This window comes from Vigna unguiculata, chromosome 1 (genome assembly GCF_037176805.1).
Source record: "Vigna unguiculata cultivar grain cowpea cultivar isolate G323 ecotype 2 chromosome 1, ASM3717680v1, whole genome shotgun sequence".
Lineage (NCBI taxonomy): Eukaryota > Viridiplantae > Streptophyta > Magnoliopsida > Fabales > Fabaceae > Vigna > Vigna unguiculata.
In genome coordinates this window covers 27,232,342-27,249,944 of record NC_140792.1, presented here as the reverse complement: position 1 = coordinate 27,249,944, position 17,603 = coordinate 27,232,342, and the positions used below count along the sequence as shown (strand labels likewise).

General features: G+C 32.9%; 2 protein-coding genes across 3 annotated transcripts; both read left to right on the top strand.

Moving 5' to 3' along the window:
- The first annotated feature begins 6,980 nt into the window (after nt 1–6,980).
- LOC114183280 (Protein kinase superfamily protein) lies at nt 6,981–11,288 on the top strand. Of its 2 annotated transcripts, none has more exons than XM_028070351.2 (8): nt 6,981–7,798; nt 8,288–8,457; nt 8,544–8,752; nt 9,156–9,282; nt 9,591–9,662; nt 9,881–10,067; nt 10,153–10,285; nt 10,651–11,288. In XM_028070351.2, exons 2-8 carry the CDS (start codon nt 8,313–8,315, stop codon nt 10,912–10,914), a joined length of 1,137 nt encoding a protein of 378 aa, XP_027926152.1. In that variant the 5' UTR covers nt 6,981–7,798; nt 8,288–8,312; the 3' UTR covers nt 10,915–11,288. The 2 variants fall into 2 exon arrangements, with proteins under 2 accessions (XP_027926152.1, XP_027926071.1); XM_028070270.2 differs by having other exon boundaries at nt 6,983–7,798; nt 8,242–8,457.
- A 3,833-nt stretch (nt 11,289–15,121) lies between these two features.
- Nucleotides 15,122–16,857, top strand: LOC114175200 (UPF0496 protein At3g19330-like). Its single transcript, XM_028059965.2, has 2 exons — nt 15,122–15,403; nt 15,487–16,857. Exons 1-2 carry the CDS (start codon nt 15,322–15,324, stop codon nt 16,521–16,523), a joined length of 1,119 nt encoding a protein of 372 aa, XP_027915766.1. The 5' UTR covers nt 15,122–15,321; the 3' UTR covers nt 16,524–16,857.
- Nucleotides 16,858–17,603: the final 746 nt, after the last annotated feature.

Here is a 17,603-nt window from a genome sequence, read left to right as displayed (position 1 = left end):
ATATATATATATATATATATATATATATATATATATATATATATATATATATATATATATATATATATATATATATATATATATATTAACACACAAGATATTAGATATTATTTTTAATCCAAAATTTTAAAATAATATATTCATGAATTTTCATTTTTATAGTGTTTAATTTTGTCTTTTCTATTTAATTTGAAAGTTTGATTCACATTTGATTATTTTCAACATATAAAAATATAAAAAAAACAACATATTCTATAATTCCACATAGATAACATAATGAGTGTGAATTTAACATTTCAAAAAAAAAAACAATCAATCAGAACATTAAACATTTTAGAAAAAGATGAATATCCTTTGGTTCAATCATTAATAAGTAGATGTAACCTTTTGTACATTAGAACGTAGCACTTCACTCCGCAGGATTCGATTATGCTTTGAATTTTGAGTCTAACTCTTACATTATGCTTGACTGAAAAAAAAAATCATTTAAAATAGATTTAAATATACATTTGGTCTTTATTTTTGTTGATTTTAGTCTCTATTTTCGTTTTATGTTCAATTAGGTCCTCATTTTCGTCAAATTGTGGTCAATTTGGTCCTTTTCACTAACGGTGTTTAAATAGTTAACGTTTTTGAACAGTACATGCCACGTGTCAGCTCTTGATTTTTTTAATTTTTTTTAATTTTTTTTAATTTTTTTTTAATTTTTTTTAATTTTTTTAAATTTTTTTAAATTTTTTTAAATTTTTTTAAAATTTTTAAAATTTTTTTAAATTTTTTTAATTTCAAAAAAATGGTCCACGTGTCAAGTCACAGTTGTGCCACGTGTCAATGCTAGTGTCATGTGTCAGTTTGTGGTAGTATTACTTTTTTTTTCAATTTAGTCCCTATATTCGTTATTTTTGTTCAATTTAGTCCCAATTTTTGTTAAAATAAATTAATTTTGTCCTTTTCAAATTGACACTAAATTTAATATCTTTTATATAAATTATATTAATATTTTTTCTAAAATTGACCTTTGAATTTATTATTTATTAAATTCAATTATAAATTGAATAAATTCTTATATTTAATTGCTAAATAGAATATAATTATTTAAAATATTATAAGAATATAATTATTTTTTTTTCTAATATTTATATTCTAAAATATTTTTAAAATTAATGTATAAAAATATGTTAAATATTCAAAATATTTTAGAAAAATAAACTAATATTTGTAAAATTAACATTTACATATAAAATATTTTAGATTTTAATATCTAAAATTCAATAAAAATATTTAATATTTTAAATTTAAATGTAAATTTTACAAATTTTAATATATATTTTTAAAATTTAAATAATTATATTTTAATAATATTTAAATAATTATATTCTATTTAACAATTGAATCTAAGAATTATATTCAATTAATAATTAAATATTATAATTTATAATTAAATTTAAAAAATAACTAATAATAATGTCAATTATAAAAATTAAATGGTTTTATTTTAACAAAATTTGGGACTAAATTAAACAAAAATAACGAATATAGGGACTGAATTGAACAAAAATAACGAATATCGGGACTAAATTGAACAAAAATAAATAATACAACTACAAACTGACACGTGGCACTAGCATTGACACGTGGCACAATTGTGACTTGACACGTGGACACTTTTTTTGAATTTAAAAAAATTTAAAAAAATTTAAAAAAATTTAAAAAAAATTAAAAAAATTAAAAAAAAATTTAAAAAAATTTAAAAAAATTTAAAAAAATTTAAAAAAATTTAAAAAACCAGGAGCTGACACGTGGCATGTACTGTTCAAAAACATTAACTATTTAAACACCGTTAGTGAAAAGGACCAAATTGACCACAATTTGACAAAAATGAGGACCTAATTAAATATAAAACGAAAATAGGGACCAAATTGAATAAAATCAACAAAAATAGGGACCAAATGTATATTTAAGCCTTTAAAATATTATCATACCAAAGAAATTATAAGGATAGGTTTCGTTTATCTTCTATTCCAATTAGCAGTAGCACCATTAGATCTCAATTCTTATAACACCTTGACAATGTTGATGTTTCTTCATTGATATCTATGTATTTATCTACAATGGTGACCAATCTAGCTTATATGATGTCTTTATCTTGAATTATATCAAGCTCCAAAACATACTCTAGGTCAAGTACATACTTCCTTATTATTCATATAAATTATATTTTAAATTCTTGATTGCATGAAAAAAAAAAGTTTAATTACTCGTCCTTATTTTTGTCAAGAAGTGTCAAATTGGTCATCCCGATTTTTTTGTCTCAATTTAGTCATTTTTTTAAATGATTCAATTTTGTCATTGCTGTTAGTTTGACCAAATAGTTTTAAAGCCAATGTCACATGTCAATTTGTAGTTTTTTGAATTTCTTTTTGATCTTTTTTACATGTGTCACTTCACAATTATGCCATGTGTCAAAAAAAAATTCTCAATTTGGTTCCTATATTTGTTTTTAGTTTCAATTTACTCTTAATTTTTGTAAAAATTGAGCAATATTGTCTCTCCTTTAATTGAGACTTAATTTACTTTTTATATAAATCTTATGAGAATATTCTTACTAAAATTAACATTTTAATTAAATATTTCTGGAAATATTTTTAAATTAACTTTAAAGTCTATAGGAAATACATGTTTGAAATCATATTAGATATCTCAAGTTGAAATCTATACAAAATACATGAACAAATTAAAATTAATAAGTTGAATAGTATATATCTCAAGATTCAAGGTTTAACTCCATATCTAGGGATGTCAAAAAAATTTGTACCCACAGGTATTCGTGGATAAAACCCGCAACGGGTAGGAAATAAATATTGTAAATGGATACCTACAAGTAACGAGTACAGGTATTTTTAATACTCGCATGTTAACGAGTACGAGTATCATAATATTTGTATCTGTGGATACCCGTACCCGCTATACTCTAATTTAAATTAAAAAAATAAAAAAAAACATGATTAAAATATTAACATATTGATTTTGAATGAGTTATTTTTTTATCAATTAGTTTAAAAAAAAATCATTTCTTTGTAAGTTGTTATTCAACAATATTTAAATTGGTATTTGGACTTTGTTTAAAATTTATGAATGTTATGTATTGTATTTTATTTTAATTTATGATTAAAATATGTTGTTAAATATTTATTTTTATTTTGTTGTAAATATCCACGAGTAGGATATCCACAGGTACAGGTACGGGACAAATATTTATCCGGCAGGTAGGGTACGAGAGAACTACTACCCATATCCTACTCGCGCCGTTAACATCCCTATCCATATCAATTCACTCATGTGAGTTGTCCTAAATACTTTGTATAGATTATAAAGTTAATCTAAAAATATTTTCAGAAATATTTAATAAAAATGTTAATTTTAGTAAATTATCACCATAAGATTTATAAAAAAAGTAAATTGAGTCTCAATTTAAAGAGGGACAACGTTGCTACATTTTTACAAAAAATGTGATTAAATTGAAACTAAAAACAAATATAGGGACCAAATTGAGACTTCTTGACTCGTGGCACAACTACGAAATGACATGTGTAAAAAATAAAAATTAAAAATTAAAAATTAAAAAAAATTAAAAAAATCTAAAATCCCACAAATTGACATGTAACATTAACTTTAACACTGTTTGGTAATGACCAAATTAAATCATTTTTAAAAAAACCATGACCAAATTGAGAAAAAAAAAACTGAAAGACCAACTTAACACTTCTTGATAAAACAATGGCAAAAAATGTAATTTATTAAAAAAAATGTCATTGTTTTGTACTCTAGAAAGCATCTTCCAAGGAAGTTGTGGGGACAATTATTATAATAAGTAAATTTTGATATAGTTTCAAAAATTATTTTTCAAAATTGTCCAAGAAAGTGTTTTCGGAATTATTCCAGTATCTTCCATGATTTATTCATTGTATTATTTATTGATAAAAATAATAAAAGATAAATTAATTTTTTTGAAACATTTTTAGCACAATTCAACAAAATATACCTGAAGAGAAACCTGAGAATATAATTGAAAATTTTATATTTGTATGGTCATGATAACGTAACAAAAGTAATTTGAGTCACTTACCTTTGACGTTTTAAAAACATCAGTATATCAAGAAAATACTTCCGTAATTTTTATTGAAGATACTTTTTATGAAATGACGGAGACAAAGTCATATGCATCATTTTTCGACATAAACTATCAAGACTTAAATTTGTGTACCTTTAAAAGAAGTGCAAAAGAGAAGGGCTGAGGGGACAACCAAAGTGGAATGCAAAGAACATGGTTTAAGGTTTTTATACATTTTTTAGATGAAAGGGTATATTTGGTAATCACCACAGAAACAAAGGAAAGGGAAATGTAAATAGAAATTTAGGGGGGGCTAAATGGTAAGAAGCAACACAGAGTCACAACTTCATTCCTAATCCAAGGGAATTTTCTTTCTGCACCCCCACAATTTCATCCTTCCCCCTTGACTGGTGAAATAACCAAGTTGTCCTCATCTTTTTTACTTCATATAAAGTTTGTAACGGTAGTAAGCAGAACTGTCTGCAGGATTAAGATGCAGAAAAAAATGTTCCCTAATGTAAAATCTGATATTGTTGATGAACAAGCCAATGTATAAATGTATAGGCTGAAACAAAGGAAAAAGGGTCTCCAACAATAATTTGCAGCAAATTATGCTTGTACTTTTTGGTGGCAGAGATGTGATGAAGTACTATAATCTAGTAGGACAGCCGCATTTTCCACAAGAAAACCTTTTTGAGTTGAGGCCCCAGTTAGGATCGCTCCTCTGATTCTCCAGCTACATGGAATTTCAATTCATGTGACACAGCTTTTGGCATCCAGCTATGTTCAATGACTTCAAACTTTCAACAAAAAGAAAATAAATAAACAAATACATTTACGCAAATAAAATATAGAACAAAGAAAGGGTTCTTGCAATCAATCATCCAGCGTAATGAAAGGGAATAATGTTGCTTGCTTGGAGAGTAGTGAGGTCTCATCTAAGATTCTGATGACTCATAAATGGGCACATAAAGTAATGCTCACAGTTTCAAATTCATATAAATACACCAATAAATGTGATTGGTTAACAGTGAATAAACCAATAATCAAATGGGCTGCACCAACTTCTCATCAATGTTTCACTCACTCAGCTCCATAATATGTATGTAATGGCTGAAACAGTAGCAAAAATGTGAAAGAAAAGAGGAAGGGAAAACAGTGACAGGTTAGTAAAATGGGTACCCAGTTGGGTATAAGAGATTGGGTAATCTGGTATTCTACGTCACCGATCTAAAGATGTGATCTTTGTGGGGTTGCATCGATTATACTGTCTGAAAAGTTTGGGGGAAATAATGTGAATTGAGTTTATTTGCTGTTAGGTGAGGGGTGAGACACAGAATGGCAAAAGTGCAGTGAATCAATATAAGGCAAAACCAGTTAAATTAATATACTGACACCATAGGCCAGTGATGCCAGTTTTAAAGAGACCAAACCAAAACCTAAACTACTTAGTTTTGTCTTGCAAAATGGAGTTTTATCAGTTCATGAGCAGAAAGGGTAGTACTAGATCATTGTGCCTCAATAATTTTGTACGTTGACATTGTGTAATTAATTAAATGGTGGTTTACTGGTTACAGCATAATAATATTAATAATTATTGTTCTTATCCTTTTATGTGTTATTCACATTGTCTTTCTTTCATCAAGTCTAAGAATCTTTCAAATCAAAATTAATCATGTCATTTGTTTCCTTCCTTCATTCACATTGGTTCAGATACTCTTCCTAAGGAAAATAGAAAGTAAAGTTAACACTGTCAGATCAGTGTAGTTCTAGAAGTTGAGATAAGAAAATTGAAAGGTGCAAGTCATTTCAGTTCTCTAATTATCAGTTAATTTTGTTCATGATGTCAAGATCAGTTTCATTAATGGAAATCAAATTGAGCATAATGTGATTTTTGAAGAACAATATTTGAATGACAGTTGAAAGAACCCTTTGGGTAATATATCAGACTGAATCTGAGGGTGGGTAATACCAGTTTTAAGAACTGTTCTTAACTGGTTCTTGACTTGTTGTAATCATGACAGTAATCATCATCACTCGATGGTATTATAATATTTGTTTCAAATGCAATGACAAAGAACAAATGACACATTAAAGAATAATTGATAGAATCCGAAGAAGTGTTGCTGTTAGAGACGGGAATAAACAAAAGCTAAAAGGAGCAGAACGGTAGAGTTTTGCCGCTACATATTCCTTGCTTTTTGTCCTAAATTTCATTCACTTACGGACTAACATGATCCTTACATTATTATCATTATTATTGTTATTATAAACAAATATTTAAAATTCTCAGTAGGAGCAACGTCAACATAGCTGGCTGGTGGGGCACAACAACCCCACAAAGAACAAGCCACAACTTTGAATCTCCCTCTCTCACCCTTTTGGTATGTTATTTTTGTACAAATTCACAAGTGTCTTTTTACCACATATACAATGTGTAAAATCATAACAGACCATAAAGTCATGTGGTAAAAATGTGTTTGATGATACTTAGCAGAGACTGTTAGTTGGAACACATGTGTTTTTTTTACCTAATACTGCGATGTTGAAGGCAGACAAAATTAGCATTACTTAATGAAACAATTTGATGTGAAAAATGTCGGATTTTGAGGCTGTGCATGTGATGTGTGAAAATAAATAGGAGATACATGATCTCAGTGATTTTACTCTTGCAATGTACTGTGTCTCCTGGCACTCCCTTTCTATCTGTTTGTGCTGTTGCAGCAGTGTGAATCTGTTACAGCTTAGATGCCCTGTATACGACACAGAAAAATAAATCCCATTCAACTTGCGGTACCAGACAACAATTATGCCACTTTACAGCCCACAAAAAAAAAAATTAAAAAAAAAAAGATTATTTTTTTGGTCCTTCCCTCTCTGTCTTTCTCTGTCATACCCTTTCTCTCTCTGTTTCTCTCTCTAACTGCATTCCCCTCCTAAGACTTGTGCTTCAATATTAGTGAGCTTGAATTGAATTTTTTCTTCAGCTGGGGTGGAACCATCAATCAAAAGAATATAAAGTGTTCCTTGTTTTTGTGGGTTTGTTTACATGTACATACATATATATATACTATGTGTATATTTATGGTGATGATTTTGAATTGGGGTGTTTGGTGGAGGTGGTAATAAACCTGATAGTGTGTTGTGTCTGTCGGCGCAAGGTCACTTTCTGTCGGCATTGTCTGTATCCACTATCCAACGATGATACACTTCTGAGAGAGAGAAAGAAAGAGTATTTTTATTTTATCATAATAAAATTAATAAAAGTACACCGAGATAGAGAGGTTTTACTTCTGGGTTTTCATTGCTTACAGAGTGGCACTACCTTTCAGGGAGCATATTCATACCGGTCCTTGACCTTGTCTTTGGACCAACCCAGACTTCAAGTGTTTGTTGCTCCTGATCTGAAGGGGTTTTCTGATTTTGATGCCACCAAAAAAACCCCACTTTCCAAATTTTGAATCTTGTGTGGAAGCCTTGAAAATCTTGGTTTGATTGTCAGATTTGTGTTGAGGGTGAACAATTGGTTCATATGAGGGAAGGTGGAGGGGGTTTGTGGGTCAATCTTGATTTCCGTGAGTGGCATTGGAAGCTCCTTCAAAGTGTCATTGGTAAATGAAGCTCAGGCTTTCTGAGATCCTGCCTCATTATTTATCTCGTGATATAGGCTTGGAGATTTCACAAAAAGTAACCACTTTATTCTCTTTGTTGTTCCTTCCATTCTACTCTGCTTTTATTTACTTCTTCATTTGTCTTTTTAGATTTCATCTATATGCAGAAACTCTGCAATGCTATTAGCCAAGATCCAATTTTATCATCTGCATCACATTTATTTAGAACATACATGCATTTTACTGGGTTTCATAAACTTGTCCCAGTTTTTGCTGCTAATGTTAGCTTACCATCGTTCATCAATTTTACAAGCACCCCTACAGGTTATACTCTCCCTTTTGGTCTTGCATTATCATCATATTCAATTTTATTCAGTTCTTCTGCTTGCATTCTTCACTGCATGGCTTCATCATTGAGTTAGAACTCTTGGTCACCCATGGTTCTTGAGTTTTTGGATTCTTAACTGCATCCATCTCCTATGTTTTGAAATACATTATCTGATCTTTTGCTATTCTCAGGACTCCAGGTTTAATGTATAATAATAGTTCATATAAATTTGAACAGCATAAGTGAAGGATTCCCACACCAGATGTCAAGTACTCTTGCAGCAATATTTGGAGGAGCTGCAGGAGCCGTGGCATTGGTAGGGATTGCTATACTTATATGGTTTTGTTTGTCTCGTCAGAGGAATGTTTCTAGAACTTCAGAGACAGGGTCATCTGATCCTTCACAAGGTAAAATCTTACATGCATTTGTTAGATATACATATACATGTATACTTCTCCTAAAAACTGATGCAAATGAATTCCATTGCATGCAGTGGGAAGACATGGTGCAATTGAGTTGCCTATACGAGATACCAGGCGTTTTGAGATGGAAGAATTATCACTGGCCACAAAAAGTTTCAGTGACAAAAATTTGATTGGAGAAGGGAAATTTGGGGAGGTTTACAAGGGTTTACTTCAAGATGGGATGCTTGTAGCCATCAAAAAACGTCGTGGACTCGCTAGTCAGGAATTTGTGGATGAGGTAATACTCATCAGTTTCAAGCTTTAAAATTTGATTGCACGAGTTTGGAATTTGATTACTCAACCAAATTTCTTTCCTTGATGCTACTCCTTCTTTTGACCCTCCTTGTCTGTTTCTGCTTCCGAATTTAGAGTACAGTTTTATAGTAAATTCCACCAAGCTTCACATACCATTTGATTCAGAAATATGAATCTTTATTTGCCCATTAGTTCACACTCTAATGTGTGATAGTCATGTCTGAAAACAATCTTTATGTGAGCATAATCTTTATCACAGTTTCTGACATTTTCAGTTCATAATTCTGAGGTAATGTTCAATTGCATAAACTATATAGTCTTAACTAAATGTTTCCCTTACCGTTCATTCTCTTGGTTTGATCTAACATGGTTTTGCTTTTCTGTAGGTACGTTATCTCTCATCCATTCACCACCGGAATCTTGTCACTCTTTTAGGCTACTGTCAGGAGAACAGTCTTCAGTTTCTTATATATGAATATGTGCCAAATGGAAGCGTCTCCAGTCACTTGTATGGTAAATTTCTGTATATCTGCAAAGCTTAATTAAGATTTTTATCTCTATTTAGATTCATAGTTGTACTGAAATACACTGATAGTTCTGTTATCATGTGTATTATGCTTTTCTGCATGCATGCAAAACTTAACTTCATTTTTCTACCATTCATGAAATTTCTTACATATCATGTGTTTTATGCTTTTCTGCATGCATGCAAAACTTAACTTCATTTTTCTACCATTCATGAAATTTGTTACATCTTGTTTTGTTGGCTAAATGAATCCTTTCTTGAAGCTGATGATGGTGACTTTGATTTTCCTCTGCAGGCAGTGGTCAACAATCACAAGAGAAGCTAGAATTCAAGCATAGACTTTCAATAGCTCAAGGTGCAGCTAAAGGTGATCCTTTGCAAAATCAGTGAGCATTTGTGGCTTTCCTGGTATCAGTTTTCTTCTCTTTTAGATAAAATACCCAAGTATCTTAATGGATCCCACAATTTGTTTTTGTAAGCCATCCTAAAACTTTGAGTTATTTGGTAGCACCTTCTCTATGCAGAAAGCCATGAGCAACAACTTGTTCCTGATTTTCAGAAGCTCATTCATACTATTCTGTGCAGGTTTGGCTCATCTTCACTCTCTGAGTCCCCGTTTGGTGCATAAGAATTTCAAAACCGCTAATGTTCTTGTGGATGAAAACTTCATTGCTAAGGTGGCAGATGCTGGACTCCGCAACTTTTTGGGGAGAGTTGACACTGCAGGCTCCTCTTCTCAAGTGCCAACAGATGAAATATTCCTTGCATCAGAGTAATATATATCTCTATATCTCTATATCTCATGAATCATTTGTGCTTTCTGGTTTTTCATGCACACACACCATCATGCCTTGCAGGGTGAGAGAGTTCAGACGATTTTCTGAAAAGAGCGATGTATACAGCTTTGGGGTATTTTTGCTGGAATTGTTAAGCGGGAAAGAAGCAACAGCATCACCATTTCCAGACTCTAATCAGAATCTGGTTGAATGGGTAAAGTTTAACTTATATGAACAATCACTATAAAGGGTTTTCCCACAAACTAGTTAATCAAAAAACAATGGTTGCAACATCTTACTTTTAGGTCAGTTATTGTAAGATTCAACACTACAATCACACCTCACAGTGTAAAAATCCTTCACCATAGAATACATACATCACTTAGAATCTGTTATCCATAAGTTAGAATCTGCATGTGTGATATTCTTCTATTATCTAACATTAGGTGACATGACACAACACAACTTAACTTGGTGTTGAAAGCGTGTCGTATTTGTACGAATTTAGATTTTGTACCATAAAGTCCATGAACTGCTATGTAATTGATTTTTGGTGTTGTTTTGTTGTGCACAATAAAGGTGGTAAGCAATGAAGACCGTGGCATGATGTCTTACACCATTGATCGGAGATTGGAGAGTAGTTTTACAGCTGAAGGATTGGAAGATTACATCATGCTCATGATCAGATGCTTAGACCCTTCAAGTGAGAGAAGACCTGCCATGAGCTATGTGGAAATGGAACTTGATAGGATCCTAGAGAAGGAAATGAACTTGACAACAATCATGGGAGAAGGAACCCCAACTGTGACTCTTGGAAGCCAATTATTCAAATCAACAACATGAAACAAAAGGTTATTGTTGTCTTAAAAATTGTTTCTTACTATATATATATATATATATATATATATATATATATATATATATATATATATATATATATTATTTGTTATATTTGTGCATTACTTCTTTGCTTTCTTACTTTGCTTTCCCTCAGTGCATACCAGAAAATAGGGTCAGTTGCTTCCTAAGTGTATAAAGAGCACCTGTATCTCCCTTTATCCCTCTCTTTTTCTTTTCTTTTTCATGGGCCAGTGAAAAGCTGTATTCTTTACTCTCTTTTTCTTCTTCCCCATTTTTTTCTTCATAAATGTATGAATTCTCTTGTAAACCATTATTTGTTGTTAATATGGCACTCAAGATTGGGTTGGTGTGGTAAACTATTCATCACTTTTATTCTGCACCTTCTTCTTTTTCAAGTCTTCACATTTTCCCATTTCATTAATTATGCTACAACTCAAATCCTAATCATGCTTTCTTTGGATTAGCATCTCCACAAAACATTCTTGAAAAAAATTGATTTTTTATGACTTTAAAGTTAACTCATTCATAAAAAAGAAAAATTATAATTTGTTTTGACAGAAAAAATGTAAATAACCCTCTATAATAAGAGAAATTACATTTATAAAAATGGTAACATATCAAAAAATAAGAGAAATTCTGCCTTAGATTTTTCCGTCATGAAAGATATGATATATTTTTTTTCTTCCATAGGGTCAAACTTATTCATCCAATTAAATAGTATTTGTATTTTCTTATAAGCCTTATAGAGGTTATTATTGTTTTTATAAGGAATAGAAGTATTGTTATTTTTATTGGGTAATTATAATTATAGTCGTTTTGATTTATCTCCGAGAAGGGGACATGAAATCATTAGAAAAAAATATGGTTAAAAATTGCAGTGGTAGTTATATTTATGATTGCGATTTTGAACGTGGAAGGAAGATTGCAGACAAATAATGGTGATAGGGTACAAAAACACTTTCACGTTCTGCCCAAGAGGGAGACAAAGTCTATTTTGTAAAACCTGTTGAAAATTTGGTTTCACATCACTACTGTCATTCCTTACGTCACATTAATACAGAAATTGAAGTGTTGCAAACAGGACAACGGTAATTAAACAGCAACCAGAACATTGTTTCACTTTTTTAATTTGAACTCACGTTACAAGATGTTACAGTTAAATGACGCTAAATTTTTAAATAAATAAAACTTATATTTTTCTAATTTTTAAATAGATATTCACTTAACTTTAGGATACGTTTTTAAGAACAAAATAACAAAATCATGATAATTTTTTTTAGTTTTAAAGCGAATAATACTTTAAATGCTGATTAGCAACACCCATTTTAACATTGTATCAATATTTGTTGTCAATATTGAAATGAATGAATGTAAAGAATTGTCTTTGGATAGGAATAAAATGATTATAAGTATATATATGTTTGGATTTTTCATGATAGGAGAGGTCAGAAGGAGATGTTAGAAGCAAAGTGTATGTGCATGACATATGTGTTTTCACAGAAGAGTATAGGTGTGTCAATTGAAATTTCAAAATGTTTGAGTAATTGTTGACACAAAACCATTGCAATGGTTTCTAATGATATAACATGATATTCTGATTTTGTCAATGATTTGGACACACTATCTATGACTAACTTCCAAGAATCACCAATGAAAATATAAAAGTAAATAGTTGATTCTTTATGTCTATACAATTGTCCTAGTTTGTATTTGCATATACTAAAAGATGACATTTGTTGGCCAGGAGAAAGAGACCTTAACTTGGAGTGAACTTCAAGTAATGTAATAAGTGATGGATTGTTGTTAAACATGTGATTAATGGATTCTTTATCTATTGACTTAACTTATAGATTGTAAAAGTAATTGTACCACACCTAACCGGTCCCACTGACATATCAACACATATCAGCCTTGACTGACATACTTATATCGACAAAGGCTGGGGGACTAGTGTACCACACCGAGCCAATTTAACCAAATAATAATAATAAACGATCACCATACCTACACGCAAAATCATTCAAGTAACCGGTCTGGGCTGACCTAAGCCTAACCGGCCTAAACCGGCAACATAAGACACTAAGAGGAATAATCCGCCTAGGGCAGCATATGAGCAACACAAACCGCCAAAAGGGAGTAGCCGATTTATGCCGACAACCTTAAGACACTCAATGAAACCAAAGCCCCCTGATATCCAGTGAGCCCCCAATAATCGAGACTAAGGGCCTAGGCCAAAGCCTAGGCCCATCTATGGCCCAAACCAGGGCCCAGCCCACGTAATGGGAAAACATAATTAATAATCTATAAATACACATGGACCCCACGAATTAAAGATACGCATTCATTATTCCATTAATCACCTGATTTGACTTTGAGAGCTTTGGCTGGCTTAAGCTTCGGAGTCCCTTCTGCAGGTAACCCCTCCTAGGTCCAAGCCGATATATGCAAGAAGGGAAGAAGCCAACCGAGGAGATAGCGGATATGGGTAAGGTGATACTTGTGCCTAACCGATCTTACTTGTTCTCTATAGGAACTGTAATATTGGGGTTGAAAATAATAAATGTAAGTGTTCCAATTAATCGTCTAAGTACAAAATAATCCTCAAAAGACTACTATCATTGAGACTAAGTTTAAAATTAGGATCCATAGGTAATGTAACTAGTTTGCTACTTATGAAACCAGTATCATCGAGTAATGATAAAATATTTTTTCTTTGACTTAAAGAAACAACCATGTTGAATTTGATAATTTCTAAGCCTTGGAAGTATTTAAGAGAATCAACTATCTTAAGTTTGAATAAGGAATTAAATATCAATTGTACTTTGTTAACACATGAAAAATCAAGGCTTGATATATCATCCGATGATGTCATCCATATACACCAACAAAATGATCACTTAAGAACCAAAGCCATGGATGGAGACTCATTTGAAACATGCAATATGAGTGGCAGAAAACTCAATGAAAGAGAGCACCCACCACCATCAACATTAACCCTTTTCACTGGTGGCTTGTAGAGGTGTAGGCTTTGCAGTTGGTGTCTAGAATTGTGGAGTGTTGATCACGCATCACATGGAGTTCTCATTTGTGATTGTGTGCTAGAAGTGGTTGGGTTTGCACACGTGGTGGAGTGTGGCTGGAGTTCGCTTATATTGTTGGATTGCGGGTGCAGATTTGGCACCTTTGGTGCGGTTGGTTGGTTGGAGGGAGGTCTGTCGCTTGGTGAGGCATAATTATGACTTTTTCTTTGGTGTTTCATATTCCTTGGGGTTACTTAAAGGATCAAGATACGGAAAATTATTTTTCTTTAAATTTTCTTCAAATGTGTGCGCACAAAAATGTACATCTGTCGAGGTCCTTAATAACGTTGTAATATTCTTTTGTCTCAATTACCTTCTTGTCGTACAAAGGGAGATATGGTGTGCATATTTATGAAAAAATTTATCTTACTAGTTTGGAGAAGTACAAAAATCATTTGTATGTATTTTGTTAACATAAGCCGATAAAGTTCTTACACATTTAAACCTTTAAACCTTTGTACAAAACTTGATGTAACTAAAAATCATTTGGGTCAATAAAATACAATTCCACTTTAACATACGATTTCATGAATTTGCATTTTCTTTTTTAAAAAACATGTAATGGATTTGGATGTTGAAATTTGAAATATACATTTTTCGTGTTTTGACGTTCAAATAACAAAATACTAATAAATAAAAATATTTTGAGTAGTCAATGAAACAAATTTAAAAAAAAAAATATATTCAAAATATATAAATACTTGAAATTTAATTGAATATTTGTTTAAATGCTACTGTTAAAATTATTTTTCCATCAATATAGGATAAGGACGTATCTAAATGAAAGAATAACTTTGGTCCATGACTGGAAATGAAAAGTAGCATAAATCAGTAATTATAACACAACATCATCGACCGACCGATAATTTTTACATTATTAAATATATTTAATATTAATAAATTCTGTAAGTTGTAATTACTAAAATACTTTAGCCAAATAAAAAAATGAAAATATAGTAAATTGGATTATTTTATTAATAAAAATATTTAGAAAGAAAGTAATCAAAATTTACAATCTTCTTATCAAAGACACGTTCAAGGCCTAAAATTTTTCTTCTTGCATTTTATTAACTATAAAATAAAATCAAGGATAGAGTTGACTATCAGCACAACAAAACAATCCACGTCTGCAAATCTATTCCAAAGAAGTCTCAAACACCATTCAACAGCCCAAACTAAAAACTGTCACTACCCTCTCTCTCTCTTCGCCGGTTATACACACCGCCGTCACATAAACGCATAGTTTCTTGCATCGCATGCAAGGTGCTCGCAGAAGAATACAAACTTTTTACAGACTATTTAAACAGAAATGCTGGAATGCATCTCAGTCAGACCCTCTACTCCCAATACCAACGCTTCTATTCCCACACCTTTCCATTCCAATTCTCAAGGTAAAGCCAAAACCAAAACCTCTTTACTCTGACCCCAACCTGTTTGTCAAAATGTCTCACCCAATATTCGCCTTCTTTCGTAGGGAACTCCACGGAGGTAGAAGAATCAGAATCAGAAGAAGAAGAAGAAGATGACGAAGACGCTTCCACCGCAAGCCTAAACGTGTCCACCGAATTCCTCCGCGCCCTGCAGGCCCCGTCCTACAACGAGATCCGCTCCATCATCCAAGCCGCTCCGCCGGTCCACCACTTCCAAGACGAAGACTCCCACCACCGCTACGTCCTATCTCAGTTCCTCCAACCTGACTCCGACAGCGTTCGTGAAGCCCTTGCCAAGTCCAAACCTACCAGCCAACTCACGCGCCTCGTCTCCACCTACTTTGACCACAGCGAAACCACTTCCGACTTCTGTGTCCGCCTCCTCCTCACCATCCTCCGCGCGCGCGACCTCTACGCGCCGCTCTTTCGCCTCCTCTCCGTCCTCCCCGCCGATGGGCCGCCGCTCTCCCAGGACCAGTGTGACTGCGCCTACGACCTCTTCCTCCAATTCGACGGCCAGGAGAACCCCTTCGTGCTCTCCCACCTCCACCAGCTCCGGGACAGCTTCTCCCACCTGAAGGGCGACATCCAGCGCGACCTCCGCAGGCGCCACTCGCGAATCCGCATGTTTCGCCACGCCACCGCCGGGTGCGCCGTTATTTCCGTCGCCGCAATTGCCGCCGTTGCTGTCGTCGCTGTCCATGCGGCAATAGGTTTTACTGCCGTAGCCGCGGCGCCGTTTTGTGTTCCCCGGCAGAAGAGGAGGGAGCTTGCGAGGTTGAAGCAGCTTGAGGCTGCGGAGAATGGAACTCTTGTGGTGAATGACATCAACACCATTGATAGCCTAGTTGATCGGCTTCAAACCGCCGTGGAAGCTGATAAGGCTTACGTTCGGTTTGCGTTGGAGAGGGGAAGGGAGAGGCATCCCATTCAGGCGGTGCTTAAACAGCTTCGAAAGAACCAACCTGTTTTGGAGCATTTGCTTGGGGATCTTGAGCAACATATATACTTCTGCTTTAAAAGTGTTAACAAGGCCAGAAATGCGCTTCTCAATGAGATATGCAATCATCAAACTCTATAGTTAGTTCCTTTTGAGGTTTTAAATCACAGTCTTGGTCACAGTTTTCTTGCTGTTATGGTATTGTGCGAAATTGCAGTCGAATTTTGTTGGCATGACCGTAATTGCGTCACTGAGACACCAAAAATCTTGATGTTTCAATCAAAATCGTGATCTTGGACTGTTTTTTAAAACCTTGGTTCCGACTATTTTTTTATTTTTTATTATGTGATGATAGTTGCTGATTCTTGATTCATGCAAAAATGTATTACTGACCCTGCAATTAAAGGTGTAGGCTCTGTTTATAATTTGTCAGACTGACTCTATATGATATTTATAGTTATATACATCAAATTAATTTGCTTTGTTTGAATGTATTTACCATTCGGTTCATTCACTCGAGATAGTGGTGCCAGCCAGTGCTGGCCAACCTTTTACTTGCCATCACATTTTAAGATCTTAGAAGGACTATTGTATAGGGATGAAATTTCGGGAACAGATTAGGGTCATCTAGTATACGCCATCATATATGGCATGTAATCAATTGTATGCATCATGATGCACTTTGAAGCGCTAATAATGCTAATTTGCGATGTTATCTCTTTATGGCTCTGTTCATAATGCTAGTGATGGAGTTACTTGGGGATTATACCATGTGTTGTTTTAACTGTTTATTTTGTTTGACGAATCCTTACAAGCTATAAACTCTACCCAATTGTTACTCTATGGTTGTTTATTTGTCTTTTTAGTTTTCTCTCCTATACACACAAACACACACACACACACCTTATTGGTCTTATAAGTTCTTGTTGACTTTCATCTAAGTATGTTTGTGATTTAGTTTTGCAAAAAAGGTGAGAAAAATAGTGTTGCCCTATTCTTCAGTTCAGATTTTAGTCCTAAATGTTGCATTTCATCACGAACAGTTCACCTTAAGTACTATTTGAGTTTTTTAATTGAAATCCGAGTTTTTGATAACACCAAATTATATCTTGTTATAAATCAGTAGCAGATCTATAATTTATTAATACGTCTGTTTTATGTCATTCTGGTTCAGGATCATCTGTTTTTTTATTCTTATATAGTATAAGTGATTTGAACACC